A 10,613-nucleotide genomic window follows, 5' to 3' on the forward strand; every position below is an offset into this window, starting at 1 on the left:
ATGACCCTAAGCGCACCGCTAAAATAACGAAGGAGTGGCTTCACAACAACTCCGTGGCTGTTCTTGAATGGCCCAGCCAGAGCCCTGACTTAAACCCAATTGAGCATCTCTGGAGAGACCTGAAAATGGCTGTCCACCAACGTTTACCATCCAACCTGACAGAACTGGAGAGGATCTGCAAGGAGGAATGGCAGAGGATACCCAAATCCAGATGTGAAAAACTTGTTGCATCTTTCCCAAAACGACTCATGGCTGTATTAGATCAAAAGGGTGCTTCTACTAAATACTGAGCAAAGGGTCTGAATACTTATGACCATGTGATATTTCAGTTTTTCTTTTTTAATAAATTTGCAAAAATTTCTACATTTCTGTTTTTTTCTGTCAAGATGGGGTGCTGAGTGTACATTACTGAGAAATAAACTGAACTTTTTTGATTTTTGGAAAATGGCTGCAATGAAACAAAGAGTGAAAAATTTAAAGGGGTCTGAATACTTTCCGTACCCACTGTATATAACTTTAAAATAGCTATATATGTAGATATCCATAAACTTTGAGAACAATCATCCAAGGAACTATAGTTGCATTTCGAGCATTCAGCGTTTGAATCAATGCAATGTCTTGCTGTAATTAACCTGTGTCATATGTAATGCAGCTTAAGAATGATCTGCTTATATTAAGCAACATTCTCAATCTTCAGTCACAAAACATGGTGATTTCAAGGTGTGAGGAAAATAGTAAAAAAAGTAATGATATCAGGACAAAGATATTTAGATGATTGTTGGAGATAATTTGAATATTGGACAGGATTTGAAGATAAATGATGACTTGAATTAGACATGTTCTGATTAAAAGACATGAGATGATTTGAAGTAGGATTTTAAAATCGATCAGTTTGAAGCTAATTTGAGTAATAAGCATGACTGTAGACAATCTGATGAGAAAAAAACATGATTTCAATATTTAATATGATTTACTGGAGGATGAGGCCTACCTTGATCATTGGCCATCTTGTCTGGATGTTCCACTGAAAGTGCAACACAGAGAGTGTAAGCAAACTTCTATAATAAAAAACTAAGGAATACATCAACAGAGGTCTCGATCTTCAGTCACAGACACACACACACACACACTCTGACAGACCTTTGGCGGTTCTGAAGTGGATGGGCTCAGATAGTGGGCCAACTCCTTTGGCATTCTTGGCCTGAATCCTGAAGTAATAAACGGTGTCGAGGTTCAAATCCACAACCTGATGGGTTAGCCGATCCCCGCTGATCGCCTCCATCACCCAATCATCTATCGGCATGTTCTTATCCAGAGTGTAGTATAGGATGTAACCTGTCAGATAAGATGTTATACGATCAATAAGAGTTTTTTTCTTAAAGGTAATATTTATAACCAGACTGCAGTACCTATCTTCAGACAGAAAGATACTAAATGTGTAAGTTAACATTAACAAGTTAACAATGTAAATACAATTCAAGATGTGCACATTGATTTAGGATGTTGAATTCAGGACTAAAGACACCTTAAGACCCCAGAAAGCCTGAAGACAAATATTTGAACATATTTGTATACACAAAGTTTAATAAAAGGGTAAGAACAGACATGTAAGGTGACACATAAAATAAAGAAAACATTTTTAGAGAATTAGGGAAAACAAATATGAAAGTATAAGGTCTAAAAATATCTGTGTGTGTTGTGCTGTTATCCCTGCAGGGAGTGTTTCATTCGTCCTCCAGGACGCTGCAGGAGCGGCAGAGCTCGTTAAAACAGACGGGTTTACAGCCGGGTCGATCGCCCAGAGGAAGAGAGGGAGAACAATGAAAGAAAGTGTGTGAGTCTGTGTGTGTGTTTAGATACACAGAGCAAACACTGAATTCTAACTCCTGAACACTGTGTTGATAAGAAAATTAATTTTGGTCTACTTTCAGATATTTTACAGACTAAATGATTGTCATTATTAATAATCAGCATTAATAAATATTGTGTGTGTAACGTTACTGTAATTTAACAATGAGTGCTTATCTTGGATGAATAGAATAGTACACGTGTGGTGATTAGCGTTTTTGTAAGAACCATCACCTGTGATTCGCCCGTTAGCCTCCATCGGTGGTTGCCAGCTTATTAAAATGGCGCGGGGTCGTCCCTCGCGACTGATCACTGTCAAATCTTTAGGGGCGGAGCTGGGAGCTTTCAATTAAGGATGGATAGGAAGAAGAGGAGAAAAAAAGCACTGTCAGCATAGTTAGGATGATATAATGGTGCAATTAGCTTCAATCTTTCAATTAATTAGATGTTTAATTAGCAACAAGGGTTACCTACACCTTTAAATGCTCATTACTGTAAAATACAACTAATGTGAAAAGAATAGTTTGCTTTCTTGCAGAGACTAGATGAGAAGGTCAATATTGAAATCATGTCTGTAAATTAAGTATGACACTATAGTAAGGACCCTATTACTGCTTTGCATAAAGCAGCCTTGCTAGCAATTCTGTGAGGCTATAAATGGATTGTGCTTTGAGCTAAATGATATCGTTAGCATGCTAACATAACCACAATGACAATGCAAACATGCTGAGGTTCAGCAGGGGATGCTTTTTACCATGTTCACCATTTAGTTTAATGTGTTAGCAAGCTAACACTTGCTAATTAGCACTAAACACAAGTACAGCTGAGGCTGATAGGAATGCCATTCATTTTGAAGGTATTTTGGTCATAAAGCAAAGTATTGGACAAATCTCAATTTTGGCCAGAAGATGGCACTAAATTAAAAGTGAGAGGAACACAAAAGTTATTGTAATTTATTGTGATGATGCATGAATTAGCGTTGGGTGATGTAAATTTCCATCGGACGATGTCTACATTGAAACACTGGGATGGACGATGACATTGGGGCGCCTATGACGTTACAAGTCACGGTGGATATTTTATAAGCACGGACCAGGTAAAGAAGCATTGAATGTCTCTATCAAGGTTTATGGTAATCTACTCAATGATGGTTGAGACATTTCTCTTCAAACCACAGAAATGAGCCTCATAGTGGCACAAGAGGAAAGGTCAGGGCAACACCAATGTCAGTAGGATTCATCTAATGGTTGAGATATTTCAGTCAGGCCCAAAGTTATGGTCCGACTGACGGACAGACCAACATTGCCACTCCTAAACCCCTAGCATGGCTGAAAGTCAACAGCACCTCTAAAGCTCGCTATCTAACCCATTTGTTGAATCTGTATACAAACAGAAACATCCTGGTTTGACAGCTCCATTTCTTGGCCGGAAGCAGTATGTCTGCAATGATTAGATAATAGTAACAATAAATAAAGCTCAGCAAATATTAACAACATCCTAAGTTAATTTGTTATAACACATGCATTGAAAAAGCAAGAATTAAAAAAAATGTTAACGCTCAGATGTTTTAGCTTCAGTTAAGCTGGATGTCAATGCTCACACTGCTACTAGACACAGTGTCTACTGCATGCTGTTCTAATTTATGATTATGCTCCTGCTGACGTTCTCTTGAGCATTGTTAGCAACATTGGATCTTTTAAAGTGACCTCCCCAGGTGAGTTGTGTTTACGAAGAGAGTACAGGAGTTTCTCTGTCCTCCAAGAGACTTGAGTCATTGTTCTCTGGTCATTGAAGCCATCTTATCGTTGCTATATAGTAAAAACACACCTGAACTTGTGTACAGTACCTGAAGTTTCTGAGCTGAAAATAATCTAACTGTAGTTTGGCTGGCCTGTGGGTTTGGTGTGACTTTCTTATCCCTGTAATCTGCTCTGTTTGAACTTGAGAAAATTGTGCAGAAGGTAATTTCTGTCACTTTTCTGAATTGCCCTGTTGTATTGCTCCTGTTGTGAAAATGTCAAGCACTCACAACCAGGACTCAGGATTTTTTCTCCTCAACTGTCACCATGGAAACTGAGTGGCAGCTTATAAGAGCTTTAGTGTGTGATTGCTGCGTGTGTTTCCTGAGTTATAAATGTGATTAAAGACATTTTTTAAGTTCCACACCAGGACCGGCCTCAAAACTCGCATCCCAGCATTGGCTAATGAAACCACTTGTTAAATCTGACATGATGTGCTGGAGGAAATTACAACTTCCAGCTGAGCCTGTTCATGACGGTGACAACCTGTACTTCTCATAAACACAAAGGGAGACCTCAGGAAAATGCACTGTGCCGATACCTGTTGTGCTTTTAAAAAGGATCAATGCTTCTGAGTGGTGGGCTACTACGCCTGATCTACATCACTAAAATAGTAATTGGAGGGAAAAACACGGTGGATTCAAACCACCATCAACCACTTCCAAAACCGTGATGTTAAGTCACACAGAATTACTATTAATACAAATTAGAGACCCTGAACACCCACCCAAGTTCATTTAAGTATTCTAACCACCTGCCATGTTGGAGGTGGGTGGGAACTACATGAAGGCCCTAACTTAACTCTTCTATTCAAGAGCCATTGGGTACAGTGAAGCAGCTATCACATGCATTCAGTGTTCAGTGTTCAATGCACAGGTATATTTTAAAAGATAACCTGCGGAGATCCACAGATAAGTGTCATTACAAATGAATTATTTAAACCTGCACACTCATGTGATCTTTTTCTATGCAGATGTTGCTGCATTGTAGCCTTTTGTGTAAAGGGGTACACGCTCTCGCGGTGAGCTTACCCACAGGAAGGCTTTTTAAAAAACGTACTGTCAATCTGTACAGCAGATGTTGAAAGGTTTTGCGCAGACCAAAGTGTTAAATAGACCGACATCACCATTTGTAAGACTCATCATCAAACAAGTATGTCCCTCAGCTGGTGTGTTTTAGACATGATTATTTCTAACAGTAAGGCAGAGGTATTATGAGCTGCAGGAAAGGCAGTTTTTTCTGTGTTTTGCTGTGAAAATGTGGTCAGTGTTTTTGTGTGTCCAGAGCTTGTAGATCACTGCAGGGACTGAGTGGGCTCAGTCCGTCTGCTCGCTCTGAATGTCAATGTATTCCAGCGGCCCCAGGGAGACGACGGGGGTAATGCCGTTCACGCTTAATTGGGTGACAAATCCGACAAACATGATTGTAAACATCCTGAAAGGGATACCTTGACATTTTGATTTGAGTCTGTGGTTGGGTTTCATTGTGGCAGACAGTTGTTGTGTTGTTGCGGGGGAGAGTGGAGTTTCTCCATTACACCTCAGTGCACCAAAACATGATTTCTGTGCATTGCTGAACCTCTTTTTAAAAGTAATTGTTGTTCAGGGAAGGATAGAAAATAAAAAAAGTTCAGCATCCATATTATTTTGGTAAACCCATGTTTCCGGAACCTGCCCTCATTCAGTGTATCCTAGAATGACTTTCAACGAATCCTGCAGAAGAAATCTATGAACTTTCTGTGTTCACATGTCAGTGAAAAGGAAGTGATAGAGGAAAAGAAGATTACAATTGAAAAATAACTCTAAAACTCAACACAAGCGTGAGTCTGAGAGTTCATTCTTGATTTTGGTATCAGTATTTGACAACAACAAACTTCGCTCAAAGTCCACTTGCTGGAGTATTGTGTGTTAGCTAGTTGCTTCATTGGTGCATCTCTATCAGTGGCTCATTCATAAGCTGTTTGGCCACCAGCTGACCAGTAATATCCAATCATATTAATGCAGGAGTAAAGAATGGCCATTACAACCTAAAATAATGTTCATGCCGATGCCATTTTCTACTCCAGCTCTCTCCACCACTCCAACCTCTTTATTATGTGCTACACTCACAGATTTTATGTTCATGCATGTTTCTAGCTGCACTACTATAATTTCTACAGCAGTACTCTAGTTTCTGCTCAGATTCTTGTGAACTTCATCAAAGAACAGAACCTTTTCCTCCAAATCTAACTATTTAACCAGTTGCTATAAGTGTCAATTTCCCCAGTGTGTCTCTGACTGAACTAGCTTTTTCCTTAAGGGTGTTCCAGGGGTTCCCCATCAAAAAGGGGAATCATTTACTTTTATTATAATTCCATCCATAAGTAAGACAAATTAAATGGTGGTCCATGGTCTAATTTGTGTCAGTGTAGGGACCCTTGACTTGATAAAGTTTGAAAACCACGGGTCTCAATCAACGGAAATCATCAGAAGACACCCAGTGGTACTCAGGACTTACCAGGATTATTCAACACATTAAAATATCATCTGGCACACCCTAAAACCAGGATGATTGGAGTGGTGCATGACATCATATGTGACAGCTATGAGGAACACTGCAGAGGAGAAATGACGAACACCCTGAGGACTAAGCACTGTTTGAGGGTTGAGCCTAGGGGTTTGGGTTAAGGTTTAGGTAACAATTAGGGCTAACCAAAAACATGAGAGACCTACCTGCTTCGTACGTTGTGGCATGTGCTGTCATACTCCAGGTGCTGGACTTGCGGCCTTTGGTTACCATGACAGCAAACTCGTACATAGTGTTTGGTTTGAGGCTGGTGACAGTGTGGCTGAGCGCTGTGGTGTCTGCAGACTGGACACACAAAGGTTTGTAGAATTTAAATCTTTATAGAATAAAAACAGTGAAGTCAAGACAAAAGACTGAAGCTGCTGTTACAATATATTACATATGCTGCAGATACACTAGTTTTGCCTTTAAAGAAGGCGCATTCTAGACAAAACAAAATGAATAATGCTTCAGAGTCTCATAAAACTTTGAATATCCTATTCCTGTCTGTTGTGGAGACATTCTGCCCTTGTTTTTTGACTTTAAAGAATATTTCTTAGACTTCAACGTCAGTGAATATTAACAAACCCCAGTAGCTGCATAAACTCAACTGTGTTTTCACTTTAAGGCCAGACTTCGATTGTCCTTGTAGCATCAAGAAAATGTCTTATTTTCCAAAATCCAATGGAGAGAAAAGAGGAATAAAATATTTTTCATCCGACTCCGTCTCCCCCAAGCTGCGCTTTATTACGGTGAGCAGACACTGCCCTTGTACAGGTTTAGTATTTGACAGTGTTTGTGAAGCAGGATTTAGATTTTGTTCAGAGTTTGACTGGAATCAAAGAAGTCTCACCAGGTGAACAGGGGAACATGACAAGAAGTGAAGGACTTGTCATGTTTTCAGAACGTTCAAAATGATTCCAGGTTGTGTTTTACTACAGAATGTTTTATGATCAGATCACTCTTAACTCCAGTTTGTAAAGCTCCTTCATCCTCCATGATTATTGTTTACAATGGCTGTGCTCCATTTAGTCTTGCTGGTGAGTCGTTTCTTACCGCCACTAGAGGTGGCAGGCATGATATTTAATCCCTATGAGCAACTCCACTACCCTATGAGGTAGTGGAGTTGCTGTGGTAACACTTGTTCAGAAGGGGTTTAACTGTAAGATGGTGAACTTAATAATAAACACAAATGCAACAACGTATGCATTTTACTGTGGACAAACTCTAATTTCATCTTCTGAGAGCTTGTAAGTGTTGAGCTTCTAAGAGTGCAGAGGAGGGACAAAGAAACTGTTAAACAAGGTATACATAAGTCCCGAGTCAGGACCAGCAAGTTTCAAGTCAAGCCCAGTGTCAAGACAGAGGTCCCAAATGAAGTCTGAAGTCGAACCCCAAGTCTTACAGTATGTATTTCAAACAAGTATTTGTCAGCTAATTCCCAAGTCAAGTCCACCATTAAGACAGGTAAGTCCCAAGTCTAGTTCCAACATAAGACATGAAAGTTCCAAGTCAAGTCCCACATTAAGACAGGAAAGTACGAAGTAAAGTCCACCATTAAGACAGGTAAGTCCCAAGTCTAGTTCCAACATAAGACATGAAAGTTCCAAGTCAAGTCCACCATTAAGACAGGTAAGTCCCAAGTCTAGTTCCAACATAAGACATGAAAGTTCCAAGTCAAGTCCCACATTAAGACAGGAAAGTACGAAGTAAAGTCCACCATTAAGACAGGTAAGTCCCAAGTCTAGTTCCAACATAAGACATGAAAGTTCCAAGTCAAGTCCACCATTAAGACAGGTAAGTCCCAAGTCTAGTTCCAACATAAGACATGAAAGTTCCAAGTCAAGTCCCACATTAAGACAGGAAAGTACGAAGTAAAGTCCACCATTAAGACAGGTAAGTCCCAAGTCTAGTTCCAACATAAGACATGAAAGTTCCAAGTCAAGTCCACCATTAAGACAGGTAAGTCCCAAGTCTAGTTCCAACATAAGACATGAAAGTTCCAAGTCAAGTCCCACATTAAGACAGGAAAGTACGAAGTAAAGTCCACCATTAAGACAGGTAAGTCCCAAGTCTAGTTCCAACATAAGACATGAAAGTTCCAAGTCAAGTCCACCATTAAGACAGGTAAGTCCCAAGTCTAGTTCCAACATAAGACATGAAAGTTCCAAGTCAAGTCCCACATTAAGACAGGAAAGTACGAAGTAAAGTCCACCATTAAGACAGGTAAGTCCCAAGTCTAGTTCCAACATAAGACATGAAAGTTCCAAGTCAAGTCCACCATTAAGACAGGTAAGTCCCAAGTCTAGTTCCAACATAAGACATGAAAGTTCCAAGTCAAGTCCCACATTAAGACAGGAAAGTACGAAGTAAAGTCCACCATTAAGACAGGTAAGTCCCAAGTCAAGTCCTGTGTTAGGAAAGGTAAGTCCCAAGTCTAGTTCCAATGACAGACATGTAAGTCCCAAGTCAAGTCCCACATTAAGACAGGTAAGTCCCAAGTCAAGTCCTGTGTTAGTACAGCTAAGTCCCAAGTCCAGTTCCAATGTAAGACATGTAAGTCCCAAGTTAAGTCCCACATTAAGACAGGTAAGTCCCGAGTCTAATTCCAATGTAAGACATGTAAGTCCCAAGTCATGTCCCACATTAAGACAGGTAAGTCCCAAGTCTAGTTCCAATGTAAGACATGTAAGTCCCAAGTCAAGTCCCACATTAAGTCAGGTAAGTCCCAAGTCAAGTCCTGTGTTAAGACATGTAAGTCCCAAGTCAAGTCCCATGTTAAAACAGGTATCCCAAGTCAAGTCCCATGTTAAGACAAGACAGGGAATACCCAAGTCAAGTATGAAGTCAAGGCAGGCAATTCCAAGCCTTAAACTATTTAGTTAGAATCCTGAAAAAGTAATTATTTGTCAGATAATTCCTAAGTTCTAAGGCAAGTTGCAAGTTGAGCCCAAAGTCAAGACAGGTAAAGCCCAAGTGTTAAGTCTAATAAAAAGCTAAACTTTTAAGCTTTGTACGTCTTTTTAGACTTTGTCACGTAGAGTCTGATTTGTGTCCAAGTCCTCTGGTAGAGACAATGGTAAACTAAGAAGTGACGTAGCTGAACATGAACACATGTTCATGTGTGCAGCTACTGTCTATGTATACCTTGTACTTTCCACTAGTGGAGTAGCTGGTCTTCCACTTGATGGAGTAGTACCGGACCTCAGACGCCTTCTGGTTCTTGGTCATGGAGTTGTCAGCCCAGGAGACTCGGACCGAGTCTGAAGACAGAGCCACGGCTTGGACCCCCACTGGAGGGATCATGGGAGTGCTGGTGTCTGGCATGGGAGTGGGGTATTTATCAAAGAGATGGAAGAGGTCATCCTCAGATGGGTCAATGGGGTCTGAGGGGCGGGGGGGTTAACAGTAACCAGGGTGTTTGGGGATAGTTAATGAAATCATAAAGTGTAATGAATGTGTGATAATGAAGATTTACATATGGAGACAGATTAATATAGGTTTGTTATGTGTTCATATACACAGGTGTAAAAATGAACAAACACGAAAGAAATACCACATGCCAGTTTGGAAGTGACGTGCAGCAGGAAGCCATGTTTGATTGAGAGGAGGGAAGAAGGAAAGGAGGAGCGGATGGATGAGGAAGTGAAAAGCAGGAGAGAAAAGACAAGACAAAGAGTAAGGAGACAGTGAGAGATAAAAACATCACTCTAAACGTAAGGTGGAGCTTGAGATCCACAGAGGGCGGGGCTTAAAGGTTTCCTCCCCCACCAAGATGCTTTTAATTGCTGATATCCATAATAAGAAAAATTTAACTCTAGGTTTGGTGCTGCTGTTCATGCATCATATAACAGCAGTCTGGCAGTTGTGTGGCTGTGACATCAACTGCAGGACCCCAGTATTGCCTGACTGCCTTGTTACCCCGTTAGTCGAGCTATTGATGCCATGGCATTTAGAGATGTCGGCAAATACTTTGGTGAGTGTTATCAGGACGGATAGAACTGATCCTAGAGCTATGAAAATAAAACAAGAACAAATCAACAATTACATGTTGTACATTTCAGATTTAAAATATCTATGATGTGACTATATACTGTGAATTCATAACATTTGAAGTTGTGTTTCACATATATCAAAACCAAAAGAAGCTTTTAAGGGCTCGTGGGGAATTTTTCTCATTATTCAAAAAGTTTTACGAAAAAAACATTGGAAATAGATGCTTTTCATCTGACACTGTATTGTTTCCCAGCCATCATATCAGTTCACACACTGCTGGCTTCTGTATATTTGAACAAATGAAAGCCATCTGTGTGGATCTGTGTCTCCAGCCTATCAGAGAGCAGATGCTGCCTTCATGTGCTTTCAGAAATGCTGTAGATGTGAGAATGTTTCAGGAACCTACCCCAAAAGATAAAGAAAACA

General features: G+C 40.2%; 1 protein-coding gene across 1 annotated transcript in view; it reads right to left on the bottom strand.

Moving 5' to 3' along the window:
• The window catches only part of dcc (DCC netrin 1 receptor), a 370,318-nt gene that overhangs the window by 65,205 nt on the left and 294,500 nt on the right, over window positions 1-10,613 (bottom strand). Inside the window, exons 20-23 of the mRNA XM_046066250.1 lie at window positions 6,359-6,497; window positions 2,083-2,190; window positions 1,141-1,335; window positions 992-1,024 (exon numbers count right to left, since the gene is read on the bottom strand). Of these exons, the coding sequence (XP_045922206.1) occupies window positions 992-1,024; window positions 1,141-1,335; window positions 2,083-2,190; window positions 6,359-6,497 (475 nt within the window). The remainder of the gene's footprint in view (window positions 1-991; window positions 1,025-1,140; window positions 1,336-2,082; window positions 2,191-6,358; window positions 6,498-10,613) is intronic.

This window comes from Micropterus dolomieu, linkage group LG13, assembly GCF_021292245.1.
Source record: "Micropterus dolomieu isolate WLL.071019.BEF.003 ecotype Adirondacks linkage group LG13, ASM2129224v1, whole genome shotgun sequence".
In the NCBI taxonomy this organism is placed as follows: domain Eukaryota; kingdom Metazoa; phylum Chordata; class Actinopteri; order Centrarchiformes; family Centrarchidae; genus Micropterus; species Micropterus dolomieu.